This window comes from Filicampus tigris, chromosome 1 (genome assembly GCF_054856515.1).
Source record: "Filicampus tigris isolate MCC_2025a chromosome 1, RoL_Ftig_1.0, whole genome shotgun sequence".
Classification (NCBI taxonomy): Eukaryota; Metazoa; Chordata; class Actinopteri; order Syngnathiformes; family Syngnathidae; genus Filicampus; species Filicampus tigris.
The window spans coordinates 19623567-19637052 of NC_141217.1; the positions used below are offsets into that span (position 1 = coordinate 19623567).

A 13486-nucleotide genomic window follows, 5' to 3' on the forward strand; every position below is an offset into this window, starting at 1 on the left:
ATGTGGAACAAGCATAGGAAACACGATTAATAGCCAACAAAACACGTAACAAAAGTTTTCTCAAGTTAGCTCGCCCTCAAGCCACATTATAAGCTGTTCTGCTTAGAGTTTGCATTGTTAACAGATAATGAAGGTAATCAAAACGGTTTAGCTAACTCACCCCCGAGGACATTTGTTAGTTTCCATTAATCATGCCTTCGCTGGATCCATGATGATGAATGCCACTGTCCAGCAGGTGACAGTTTTGTCGTTCGCAAGGAAGCACTAAAGTGAAGGCGTTTTAAAAATAACACACCAAGAAGACGAACAGGAGTTACACCAGGACAGTTTAAAATAAAACCAGACAAACCAAACGTACAGCGATTGCAGGCAACTCCAAAGCCAAGGTGGCTGTAGAAAGGGCAAGGTTGTAGTCCACACGCCTAAGCTAACTACCAAGCTAAAACTAGCTCAAGATAATCGTGCCCACCTTCAAATTAACTAACCATTGGAGAAGCAAAATAAAACACAAAATATAAAACTGATATGTTTCCGTGGAAAACACGGTAATTCTAAACCAAATAAACACAGATCAGATTATTTCAATTTTCTGTCGCACGATTTTATAACCATTGGACTTCCAACTTGTACTTCCTGTCACGTGACCAAAACAAACCTTTTCTTCTTCGTCGCCGTCCTTCGTCTTCTTCTATGATGGGGTGTAAAGTGACTATTTTACAAAATCAAATTATGCGTAGCAGAGTTAGATGGCTTCTGTGTTTCCAAATTGAATTCAACTGGCCAAAGTGGTTTTAAGAATTTCCGAGCATTATGAAAATAATTTATAAATGTAATTAATTAACAAAGTAATACATCTGCTACTCAGGGGTCAGCATTTTTTCATTTTCCTACTTTCCAGCGCAGTATTAGTTCAACCTGTGAATGTTACAGTGAATGTTATATATACTTTAAATGAATAAAACCCCTCTCCTGTTTTTGATGAACGCTCAGGCCTAACATGCTAGTCTATTAATGTTGGTGATGGTGTTAGTTGGGAGAGCTCTGTATTTTTGGAGGTGGTACTTGGTGTTAAGAACCACTGTTCTAAACAATCCAGCAGATGGGGGTGTAGTCAAAAAAGCTGATTGAACGTGACCGTTGGTACCTTTGCCTGTAATGCTCATTACCACTACCTACAGGAGTCTTCCACTCTGGCACTCCATCCATTTTCTATAGCACTTTTCCTCCTGAGAATTGCGAACGACCAGAGGTCTATTCCATCTGACTTTGAGGTAGAGTCACGACATGTCATGAATCAATCACAAACAAACATTCACACTCACATTCACACCTATATGGACAAATTTGAGTATTCACTTAACCTGATATGCATGTTTTTGGAATGTGGGTGTGAATGTTTGTTTGTGATTGATTAAGGTGTTTTTCATATTTTCATATCATATTTTTTCAGTCAGACATTGGTGATAATTATCTTGGCAGACATCATATCCTTCCTGAGCAGGGGCGGAGCCAGAACGTGGCTAATGGGTGGGCCTGGAAAAATCAGGGTGGGCCTGAATATTTCTCTCACTTCGTACAATCCTTCTGTCCTGACACATCATATATTCAAATAAAATGACAACTCGAATAATATGAAGTTCAGATCAGCCTTAGACAACAACAATCATGCCATTCTTAATATCCAATCAAAAAAATAAATAATTTAATAATTTCCTAAAAATGTAAAAGTATATATTTTTTCATGAATCTCACTGGGTGGGCAGTCTGTCAATCTGGGTGGGCCCGTGGCTCCGCCCCTGTTCCTGAGTGCCATTCAAGTTGTTGTTCTTCAGTATTTCAGCACAAGCGCATGACTGATTTTTGACTATCCAGTCAAAAAGGCACGAGCCATCTGGGGCCAAATATATTGGTTCTGGATTCAACTCATCAACAATCAACTGATTTAGCTGCTGATCACTTATATTGGATCAACAGTTTTCTACTGCTGTTATTTTGCTGGATGCTCAAGTATATTTCCTGACTTTATAACTGACCATATAGAGCACTTTAGAGAAATCAACGGATTTGGCTGTGAGGAGCCCCCCCTTGCAGATTATGATGTCACTGTAGAGTTGTAATGACTATTAAGGGATCACAGTCAAGATTAAGTACAGTGCATGGAGGTAGAGGTTGTGCAAAAAGGTACAACAAAGGAACAGTGTCAGCATTAACTTCGACACATAGCTACAGGATTCACACTCATGGACTTTACAGGAGGTATAACGAGATTTTTTAATATGAAAAATATCAAGCAAACGAAGCAACTTTTCCCCTCTATGGTAAGTAAGCTTTATCTTTTCTAAATGTGAAAGTGAAATATCCTACATAATATAATTACCTAAGATGTTTGTTTTATTTAAACAGCATTGATTCTCCACCCCGATATTGTCCTGTAGTTTGCCACATCAAGCTTTTAATAAGCAAGATGAAGGTAAAATGGACCATGTTGGGCATGGTTGTCTTTTTCCTGCTCTCTGTGGTTATGACCGTCTGCTTCATATGGCAATACCGGATACCAAAGTTGAAGACAGGTAAAGTATACACTAGTTTGGACCAAGGTTTCTTTGGTCTTATTACTAATTTGTAAGAGCTGTAGTAGGATTATACAAGGCTGGCACAGGATTATAAGATTCTGAGTTAAAACAAACAAAAGAAAAAGGAATAGGGGAAGGGATGAGTAATGGCTGCTTTTGTGATGAAGACTTTGCATGCGAGATTAGGCTACATCCAGAATTTTGGAGAATGAGGGTTGATTTGGCTTCCTACACGACCACAGTGAATTTTATAAAACATCCGTCCACCCAAAAATATCTATTACTTATTATTATTCTGTTTGGGGTCACAGATGAGATCCTATCCCAGCTGACTTTGGGGGAGAATCAGGGTAAAACCTGGACTGGTTAACACAGGGTACATATTGAGAAACAACCATTCATACTCACATTCACACCAATTTAGAATCAATCAATCATCCTAACATTGTTTTGGGGAATATGTGAGAATGCAGCAGGATCTGATTCTGGAAAAACCCCATGCAAAAAAATCTGAAAGAAGAATCCTCTTTGTACGATGCAGACGTGCTAAAACCACCATGCCGCCCTGAAATAAAACAGTTATGCTATAACTGAAGTATAGATGATCAGCTTTAATGTTATTAAAAATGGCATAGCTGATTTTTATACAAATTTGAAATAGTTAAGTACAAGCAGAATTTTAGACACAGTACTTGGATGAGTCATTGAGCCCGAGGACAATCAGAGATTTCACTCCCGGGACATGCCTTACCAGGCTTACACTGCAGTTCTCTTGACTTGTTGGCGCCTTGTCTTCAATAAGTGAAAAGCATGCTCCATTGGCTTCAGATCCGGGGACTGATTTGGCTATTAAATAAGAATAATTGATTTGACTCCAAATGGTTTAGTTTCTGTTCATGAAATACGACTAAAGCGGATGATGGCAGAATTCCTTATTTAGTGGGGGGAAAAGGTTTTGGATGTTTTCACTCACTCTGATGACATGAAAAACTAAAAGTGGCATTTTTCATGTTTACCCAGAAGAGGTTATAAAGGAATTAGCGGCAGAGGAGATGTGCCCACGTTATCCCGAGCCTGTGCCCCTCAAACATCCCATCATATCTCTAAGAGTGGCCTTAGAGAAGGTAAGGTCTCTTCTTTCTTTATCATTCTGGACGTAATTATTATTTTGCTTTTCCCACCAGGTTGATATACTTCTGAGGACCAGTGTTCACGGGACCAGGCTTCCAGCAATATCTGCCATTTTGGTTTTAAATGACTCTGTTCTTTGGATTGGTAATTTTGGCAAAAAGAATATTAGTGACCCAACATCACCTGCACCCAATGAATACACAGTGTACAGGTAAGCTCACATACATGGGGAGGATCTATCCATCTATCTATCTATCCATCTATCCAGTCTCATAGGCCCTCTGTGCACCAGGGGTTCAACCTTCAACAGTCTTCATACATTGGTGTGGGTCAGAGTACAAATATAGCTTGGTAGTGGATGAAAGCAGCGGTAAGCCTCGCTAGCTTAGGCTATTTCAAGCGCAGCTAGTCTTAAATTACTCATACCAGTGGAAAAAGGACAGTGTCGCAGAGTGAAGAAGCATCTTCATCGCCAAAATGTTGTGTCCAATAATGCATGGACAACATTGAGAACTTTATTCATAGCACGACACGCACCATCAGGACACTTGTGTCACTTTACGACACTTATGTCAGTGTATAGCTACAGCCAGTATAAGCTAGTGCTACCAGGGATATGTGCAAATATATTACCAGAAGCACGGTCACTTGCAAAATATGTAAGTCTATTCTCAAATACAATAAAAGCACAAGTGAAGTAGAAACAGTGATACACATTAATTTTGGGGAGCCAGGCTAAGATGTCCCATCTTGCTACAGGTTGTTCTATGGAGCAAAACGCGAGAACAGCTGGCAAGATGATGAGAAACACACCGGAGTCGTAATCTTTTTTTTGTTTTGTTTCAATCCCGTGGAATTGCTGTACGTCTTTAGGTGAAACCGGTCAATTGTGTAAATAAAGGTTTGGGGCTGCTGTACTGCGCTAAAATATAACTAACATACCGTAATTGATAAATCGACTTTGACTCATCTTTCATCATATTAGTCGACTACAAGAATCTTTAGTCAATGAACCCCTACCGTTCACAACTTTATTCGGGCCCTTACCAAAATATAGTGCGCTTTTCATCAGCCCTTTTGTGACTTCTCTACAAGACCTCTGTATTTATTGCAATCATCCTGAAACAGTACTGGTATGTCCTACTAATTGTGGAAATGGGTCATTAAAAAAGGACATGACTGTACATTACTTAACTCTTTCATTGGTTGCACAACTCTGCATTAGGTACAATATGTTAAGGTTTTAGCAGGCTTATTTAGAATCTTTTCAGATTCAATGTAAATAATACAGTTATGTACTAATAGTTAAATGTACTAATAGTTAAATGAATCACGTGAACTATTTGAATTGTTGCATCTGCAGGATTGCAAGCCTGTCCAAGATATTTCCCACCCTGATGTTGTACAAGCTGTGGGAAGATGGCCTTGTGGACTCACTAGATGACTCACTGGAGAAGTACATAGACAACTTCACTATCAAGAATCCACTGGGTAGAGACATGGAACCACCATCCACCTCAGTGAGGACCTTCAACAGAACTGCCATTACCATACGAAGAATGGCCAGCCACCTCTCTGGTGAGAGTAAACAACCTTTCTCTTGTTTAGCGGACTTTCTGTAATGACGGTGTGCTTCTTAATAGCTTTTAATGCAGAATATTGCAATTACTTAGTTAAACGTGCAAACAGATTAAAAAAAAACAAGCATTAACAAGATCATCCTAGGGTGGTCCTGAAATAAAAATAGCGCGCATACGCTGGGCAAATGATAGGAGGAAAATGAATACAGGATGAATGTTGGATTGACTGAATGATATTTGGTGTTATTAGTGATACAGATTTAGTTCTTCTAGTAATGTAATTTATTGTTTTACAGGATTACCCCGAAGATTAAGGTCAACTAATCTCCTTTGGAACGGAGACACGCAAGCAGCCCTTCACAAGTTACAGGATGATGTCCTTGTTGCTGATCCAGGAACAAAGTATGTTTTTCCCTGTGTTGTTCTCTTTTAATGAGTCAGTAAATCAGCACATCTCGATAGCTGCAACCTGACAGATTTGCATGATCAATGTTACATAATCTCTTACGGTAATGTCTTTACCTACAGATGCCACTATAGCAATGTTGCCTTTTCCTTAATGGCCAACGTCCTGGCTGAGAAAGTGGCCGGAATGGACTTCGAAAAGTGGGTATCCCATAATGTTTTGCATCAGCTCAGCATGAAGAACACCGGTTTCGACATGACTCCTATGATTCAGAGACAGATGGCGGTGGGTGTCTACAGTAATGGTCAGCCAGCTCCCCTCTACAACTTGGGCTGGTATCGACCTGCGGGTCAGATGTACTCCACAACGGCGGACATGGCAAAGCTGATGATGGCTCTCCTGGGCTCATACGGCAGGCCGCTCCTCCAAAAAGACACCCTAAACACAATGCTGGCCCCACTTTTCCAATGCCAGAGTAGCTACTTTGCCAGCTACACTGGTACACCATGGGAGATTAACCAGCAACTGGGCTATGATGTTTTAAGAAAAGAGGGTGACTTGGATGGCTTTGCAGCATCTCTGTCATTGGTGCCACGTCTCAAATTAGGACTGGTGGTCCTGATGGCCGGGGTACGACCCCCTGGCCAGGATTTAGTGAAGCAGGTATACAGCCACCTCATCCCTGCAGTGGAAGGCGCTTTCAGGGATGCTGAACTGACACCCAGACCGCCGCCTGACCCAGCTCCATATATAGGCTTTTTTACTTATAGGAATATGACTTTCTATGAGATTAAAGTAGGGTCAAATGGGGCCATGTTTATGCAACAGTTTGGACCACAGGTGGATAGTAATATCCCTGACATTTACCAAACCATGCACCTTCAGTATCTTCAGGATAGGGTGTTCAGAGTGGTGTTCAAGAGACCGTACCCTTGTAAGTTAAAGGTCAACAGTGCCTCCGTCTCCTTAGAGACTCAAGACAGACAGCTATTTAACTTTTACTCCTTCAACAAAAAAGGTGTGTCACCAGGTTTTGATTCCCCAGGACTCAACACTTACAAAGTAATGAGGATCGCCAGCAAGCCATATTTTAGCACATGAAAAGTGAATGTTTTAGCATGACACACAAACACATGTCGTACTTCAGTGTCATTACAAACTGGATGGCTGCAAATGGCCCCGAGGCCGTAGTTAGGACACACCTGCCCTATTCTGACCACACACACCAGTTACATGGAAGCCACCAATTAGCTGAGTCTTGTCCTGCTTCAGTGGATAAATAATTTAAAAGACAAATATGAACACTTTCTCACCCATGTCAATGTGTACTGTTTTTGTGATCAGCTGCATTCCATGAGGCGAATGGCACTAGTATATGACACTGGTCAGCACATTTTAACCATGTTTTTGAATGCAAGTAAACTTTTCTAGATACATTTTTGCATTGATTACGAATATAGCAATATATGTTGTAATAATATTTATGAATTAAGGGTTAGGTTCATCAACAGGTGATTTTTTTTCCTAAAATGTCATAGCTATAAATTACAACGCATGGTAAAATACGTATTGCGCAAGCTTTTAGAGGTTAAAGTAAAAAAAAAAAATTTTTTTTAAAGTAGTAGAAAAGTAGACATGTTTTATATCAGTGCCAAAATTGTGTCTCAGCACACATAAAAGCCATCTCTGATTAAAATTTGTTGTTGACCAGTTAACCCCCCCCCCCCACCTCACTGTTATGTAGGAAAAAGGTCAGAAAACATGATTCCAGTATGAGTGACTGAAATTTCCTGACATTTAAAAACTTTATATGACGGGTTAGAAATTGTAATTATATTTTTAAAAATCCTAAATCTCTGAAAATGATTTAAGCTATGGCGAATTCTCAATCTATTTTTAATACAGAGAAACTAGTGCTAGCAATACAATCTGCACTGAGCCTCACTGTGAAGTCAGTCTAACTGCAACCTCCAAAACATCCACCTTAATGCCCCTATCCCACTGAGCGGTGAACAATTGCGAGTGTTTTCAAAGGCAGCGAATGTTGTGTTCATGCCAGAGTTCCTTCAATGTCGCAAATGTTCACAAAACTTTCGCCAACAGTTTTAGTGATTTTTCTTGTTGCAAGGAAATTTTGACTTGCGACAAGAACAGGGGAACGTCTGACGACTGTTTAGCAAACATTTGCAACCTTGAACGAATCCTGACGTGAACGCACATTTTTCCACCGTCTCCAACAATCGTAAATGGTCACCCCTCAGTGGGATAGGGGCGTAAAGATGTTAAGTCACTTTTACAGTCCCCTCCCCTCACACACATAATTAAGCTACTTATACACATTATAATGTAAAAAGGTAATGTTTTTTTTTTTTATAATCACTTATGTACATTTTGCAACACTATGATTAAATGTACAATGCAACCATTTAAAGTGGAAGTCAAACCAAAATCTTTCTTTACAGTAATGTTTTATGCGGCCCCACTAGTTCAAACACGACATTCTGATTGATTGTGTTTGTGATGAGTTAAGGAGTAAAATCCAAACAAAATGGCCACCCCCTGAGATGGCTAAAAGCTAAGTCAACTTAAAGTTGCTGCTTCAAGTGGAAGTCAACCCAAACATTTTTTTCAAGAATATGTTCTATGCAAGCCCACTAGTTGAAAAAAGGCATTCAGATAAATATCGCGTTTGTGGAATAAGAGTTAATCCACCCGTTTTTAGCCATCTCTGGGGCCGGACATTTTGTCACTTCTGTCAACTGAAAATGACATTGCAACTGCTCAGGGCTGAGGTACTGACCAATCACGGCTCACCTGTTTTCTGAAGCTGAGCTATGATTGGACGCTATCTGAGCCCTGAGCAGTTGTGATGTAATTTTCAGTCGATAGGAAAGACAAAATGGCAGCCCCCCTGAGATGGCTAAAAAGGGATGGATTTTGCTGCTTCAATCATATTCCACAAACGCAATATTAATCAGAATGCCGTGGTTCAACTGGTGGGCCTGCTGGGAACATATTCATGAAAAAAATACGCTTGGGTTGATTTCCACTTTAACTCATATTCCACAAATGCAATATTAACCAGAATGGCTTCTTTGACTAGTGGAGACACGTAGAACATATTATTGTAAATACATTTTGTGGTTAATATCCCCTTTAACTAAAAATAATAAAAAGCAGATAAAAAAGATTACTGTATTTCTCTGCACTATAGTCACAGTATGAATCCAACCTGTAGTTGCAAAATGAAGTTAAATGGGTCTGACAGAATACTGAAAGAACACCAAAAGTGACTGCGGTAGGGAGTGAGAGGAAAGAAAGCTGAGTGAACACATCTTATTTAGAAGGAATTGGACAAGTAAGAAAAATCATTGGATCAAATCTGACAGAGTAGACTTACAGCAGGTGCACCACGCTTAACGCGTGAACACTCAACTTTGGATAGAATTTATGCGGCACAGATAAATGCGTGACCATCCTAAAACCACTTTAGAAAAACATTCAGTTACCGGTATTTAAAGTTAAGATTTTTGGGGGGAAAATGATTCTGATGAGCTGGAAACCAAAGAAGATATGGCCAATATATGTTTGAATGCCAGCAATGTTTTAAGAGCTTTCAAGAAAAATACTAATATGTACAGTGTTCAAAATTTTGTACGGACAGCGGTATTTTTCCCAGCCACGCCAGTCCCTTATTAGAACAGGTATTTTCTGCACGAGTCTGAGCCACACCGGCACTCCACTCGAATCCTCTTCTTTGGCGAACTGGAGACACCTGCTAAGGTGAAACTGGAATCCATCTTGGAGCTTTCTGTGTCAACTGGATCAACTGGAAGCAAACAAAGTCATTTGTAGAGTAAAAATAAATAAATCCAGTTTTTCTTTTTGGTTTCATATCATTCATCCGCACTAAAACTATTGAAACCTGTGATATACAGCTTTTACCACCAGTTTAGAATCTTTTTCAAAGAGATGGACCTGTTATTCTTTTTTTTTACAAAAAAGATCTACAAGTCAAATGCTGAGTAAAGTGCACTCACTTTGCATTTTGTAGTCAAAGGTGAGCTCCTCTCCTGCCCGAATGGCCCGTGTTGAAAATAAAGCGATTCTTGGGAGCCTCTCATCAATGTTGTCAATAAACACATTGAATACTTGCAGGTTTGGGTTACACTACAAATAGAAAAGATGGAAATGGGATACAAGTCAGTTGTATCTACGCTGCTATCAAAATGCTGTACATTGTTCCAATTCAACAGCAAGCAGAGAAAGCCCTCATTTAATATACCCACACTGTGGTTGACAAAGTGAGAGACGTTGCCTTGGTTAGCAGCATCCACGGTATATACATCCTCCACATAGTCCAGGTCAAAAAGGTACGTAGAGCCTTCGCGGTCGTATATGTGACCTCGTTTCTCTGCTTCTTCTGTCGTGATGATCTGACAACACAAAACACATGAAAAGTAAAAGAAACATGGCATGACTTTTTAATCCCTATTTGTTAGTCAGTTGTGGTTATTGGAATAGCAGAGGATATTTCCGCAAGGGAAGATCTGTCGCTTCTGAAATTAAGTTCAACAACTTCATAATATTGTTATTATTACTACACTAGCGATCCATCCTTCCATTCATGGAAGCCATGATTAACCAGTCATTATAATAGTCAAACAAAAAAGAAGTATCAATGTGAATCTTTGTATTTACAATGATTATATACTGTACAAAGAAATGTATACATTACATACATATTGAACTTGTATTCAAATTAATTTGATATCTTGCACATAATCTACCACTATGAGCAATTATTGCTCTGCTTTGGAAGAGCTTGGCACTCTACAAAGTGCTCTCGTAGTTTAAAAGGTGCCGTATAATGGACCACCCAATGAATTAAGTTAATAAATTAATGTTGTTTTCATTATATCGCCCCCACACATTTTTTCTGCCCTTGACATTGAAAAAAAAAAAAAACATTCTTGATGCTTGGAGTATTTTGACAAAAGCTTGTCAAATGCTGCCTTCGAATACAATACAGCTTCTTTGATTACACAATACACACACTGCCAGACTTACTCTTACCTCTCCCACATACTCCATGACAAATGTGTTCTTCTTTATATGCTGCAGCGTGCGCACTCCCCATCCCCGACCGTTGTCCGTCTTAAAGATACCCAGGTCAAACTGAATGCCTTTTTGCACCACTCTGTTGGGGCAGTCTGAGCTACAGAGGCACTGAGAATTACACTCGTATATGGGCTTTCCCGGCCTGATCCGGACCTGGCCATGTTCATTGTAAGCAACCCGATGCAATGACGCGCCAGGACAGCATCCGTTCACCGGCTCCTCAAAGCAGTTCTTGCACTCACAGCCCACAGCCATTTCATCAAAAACGATGCCAGGGCCTGCTTTGTAGTTGTTAATGTAAGTGAAGTTCTTTGGTGGACCCTCGAAGTCAACATCGTTCATGACAAAGATGCGTCCGGGGTGGTTGCAGGTTAGGTTCAATTGAGTCTCCCAGCTCTTCAGTCTCTGACGGAGTTTAGCTTTCTGAACAAGGAATGTTGAAACTTCCTTATCTAGCTTTTTGGGGATGGAACGTCTTTTCTGGCGCCTCAGCTCCTCATCCAGGTCCAGGTGGAACTGCTTCATCAGTTTGGGACATTTGAGATGCCTCTTGGGCTCCCAGCTGTTGACCGACTCTGGAAAGCCCCTCCATTTCACCAGGTAAAATTCTTCTTCCTAGAACAAACATCCTAAGTCATTTTAAAACTCAAAGCCATAAACTTCAACTACATCTCTGGATAAAACCATGCAATCTATGTCTTTGTGACTTTCCCCAAATAGAAAAAAGGCTAAACTTGCACAGCATGTAATACCAACATATAACACATATAACATATACATTTCATGGACACGTATTGTCTGGATGTCATGGTGCAGATCAGGATTGTAGACAGGAATTTAAAAAACAATCTTAACTGAGAAAAGATGGCTTACTTCCCCTTCAGTTGTTTGGGATGGTATGTACCCATTCGTACAGCTCAATACTGCCACCAAGAGGAATGGAGTATATATTTGACAGCAACTAACTGCCCAACAAAACTCATAAACCCATTGTTTTTCACTTTTATTCAAGCAAAATTATGTTATAGTTTGGCCACAAAGTGCTCTTTTTTAACTGTGTTGTTCAATTTATCCTATGTAGGCTTTCATAAGAATGTTTAGTATAAATGATTAAAAAGGTATCTTACCGCAGTCTTTTTGTAGTCACAGAGGAATTCAACCTCATACTCATTGACATTGGCTTTGGTTATCCCCAAATCTTTACAGTGAAGTCCCTCTAGGCGACACAACGCTTCAAGCCCATCCCACGACATCTTGCTGGGCACACTGCAATCTGAAAAAGCAGACCACTTGGCACTCTTTGTCACACGGCATGTTTGAGTTTATGGAAAAATATCACATTGTGGGGCTACAGCTAATCCGTTGGGTTTTTTTGCACTCTGTCAACGCAATAAACTAGAAGTATTTGTGAGGTCATAATCATCGTTTGCCCAAATTTATCCATCCAAAGCTTATTTGACTATTGCTCATTCATTTTGAATGATAGCATATAAAGATATGTTAAGGCTGGTTCACTTTCCACTATAAGTTATACATAAATTACAACTTCCCTCTCCACCAAACAAACAGTAGTGACACATGGTGCACAACCAATCAAATACCTGAATGTTTACTGTAAGGGGTGTTTAGAAAATTAAATGTCTTGCTGGGTTCGGTGATAAACATGAGTGTAATTCCTATTTTGTCTTTCAAAAAATTATACTTTTTGGTCCTGGCAATATACTCAACTAATCAGGAGTGTCTACATACTTCTTGGAAGATTTTGTTTACGTAAATGGCAAATTATGGGCGGGGGAATTAGTGGTAGAATCTGCAGACATATTGTGTGGGTTTCTAAGACACAATTCTGCCTCAAACCCAAATGTACCACTTTGAAATGTCACATTTATGATAATGTTCATCCTGCCATCTATTCACTGTTCCATTTATCCATTAAAATCGTTACCATCACAACTTATACAAGGAAAAAAGATGTAAGGATATTAAAAAAACCTATTGTTTGTAAATATTGTACAAACGGGACTAAAAACGGTTATACTGCGACGATACTGGTACACTTACTTATGAACAATTGCCACCCCATTCATAAAGTATTCCGGTTAGGTTTCAACATAAATGAGGGTCAAGAAACCGTGACAAATTTGGTGAACAAAAATTAAAACGCGTCGTCTTATTTCAACCTGGAGGGCACTTACGAGACATGACATGGCGCGAGTTTAGTTAGTCTGTACAACTTTTGCAACCTAAACACGACACAAACCAAGAATACGATGACGTCAGTCAATATTAAGTAACGTGAAAACTAAAGCACACCGAATATTTTGACAAGTTTGTTTCAAAGGGAGACTGTGTTTTAACTACAATAATCTTGCGCGGTTATATTTGTCTCTGGGGCCACCGTGAAATTACACCACGTCGCATGTTGTGGATACTTAATTTTGGTGAGCAAACAATAAAATAAAGAAGCATTGCATTCGTAATAGCAACCATACAAATTAAAATCGTTTGAAATTTAAAATGCTGGTTTCCCGATTTACCGTTCGAAATTTCCGCCATGTTTTCCACGCAGCCGCCAAAAACACATAGTCGAGGAGGACCCCAAAGCAGAGGCTGTCTCGACTGCTAATTGGCTGGACCCCAAAGCAGAGACCACTGTCTCGACTGCTAATTGGTTG

The 13486-nt window shown here is 39.7% G+C and overlaps 3 protein-coding genes across 11 annotated transcripts in view; 1 reads left to right on the forward strand and 2 right to left on the reverse strand.

The window, feature by feature from the left end:
• The window catches only part of vps13d (vacuolar protein sorting 13 homolog D), a 41992-nt gene extending 41352 nt beyond the window's left edge, over window positions 1–640 (reverse strand). For all 3 annotated transcript variants that reach the window (XM_086024987.1, XM_086024980.1, XM_086024971.1), the window contains exons 1-2: window positions 359–640; window positions 161–264 (exon numbers count right to left, since the gene is read on the reverse strand). The gene's annotated coding sequence lies outside the window, so the exon portion shown is untranslated. The remainder of the gene's footprint in view (window positions 1–160; window positions 265–358) is intronic.
• Window positions 641–1823: 1183 nt separating this feature from the next.
• On the forward strand, window positions 1824–9843 carry lactbl1a (lactamase, beta-like 1a). Of its 2 annotated transcripts, none has more exons than XM_086025104.1 (7): window positions 1824–2318; window positions 2404–2570; window positions 3594–3697; window positions 3758–3915; window positions 5068–5282; window positions 5581–5686; window positions 5813–9843. In XM_086025104.1, the coding sequence occupies exons 2-7, from the start codon at window positions 2465–2467 to the stop codon at window positions 6789–6791; spliced, it is 1668 nt and encodes a 555-aa protein (XP_085881230.1). In that variant the 5' UTR covers window positions 1824–2318; window positions 2404–2464; the 3' UTR covers window positions 6792–9843. The 2 variants fall into 2 exon arrangements, with proteins under 2 accessions (XP_085881230.1, XP_085881240.1); XM_086025114.1 differs by having other exon boundaries at window positions 3597–3697.
• LOC147153163 (histone-lysine N-methyltransferase SUV39H1-like) overlaps window positions 9012–13486 on the reverse strand; it is a 33666-nt gene continuing 29191 nt past the window's right edge. For 4 of the 6 annotated variants that reach the window (XM_086025153.1, XM_086025198.1, XM_086025180.1 and 1 more), the window contains 5 exons: window positions 11939–12084; window positions 10767–11426; window positions 9980–10126; window positions 9731–9860; window positions 9012–9519 (listed from right to left, as the gene is read on the reverse strand). In XM_086025153.1, coding sequence (XP_085881279.1) covers window positions 9386–9519; window positions 9731–9860; window positions 9980–10126; window positions 10767–11426; window positions 11939–12084 — 1217 coding nt within the window. In that variant the 3' untranslated portion in view covers window positions 9012–9385. Of the gene's footprint in view, window positions 9520–9730; window positions 9861–9979; window positions 10127–10766; window positions 11427–11938; window positions 12085–13006; window positions 13314–13348; window positions 13481–13486 lie in introns of those variants that run through there. The other 2 variants (XM_086025161.1, XM_086025170.1) reach the window with 2 other exon arrangements.

What these genes read in the sequence shown, in the direction of transcription:
- lactbl1a (XM_086025104.1), top strand. Translation starts at nt 2,465, where the DNA reads ATGAAGGTAAAATGGACCATGTTGGGCATGGTTGTCTTTTTCCTGCTC. An exon ending in TAAGAGTGGCCTTAGAGAAG is followed by an intron (nt 3,698 to 3,757) that starts GTAAGGTCTCTT and finishes TTTTCCCACCAG; the next exon opens with GTTGATATACTTCTGAGGAC. An exon ending in AATGGCCAGCCACCTCTCTG is followed by an intron (nt 5,283 to 5,580) that starts GTGAGAGTAAAC and finishes ATTGTTTTACAG; the next exon opens with GATTACCCCGAAGATTAAGG.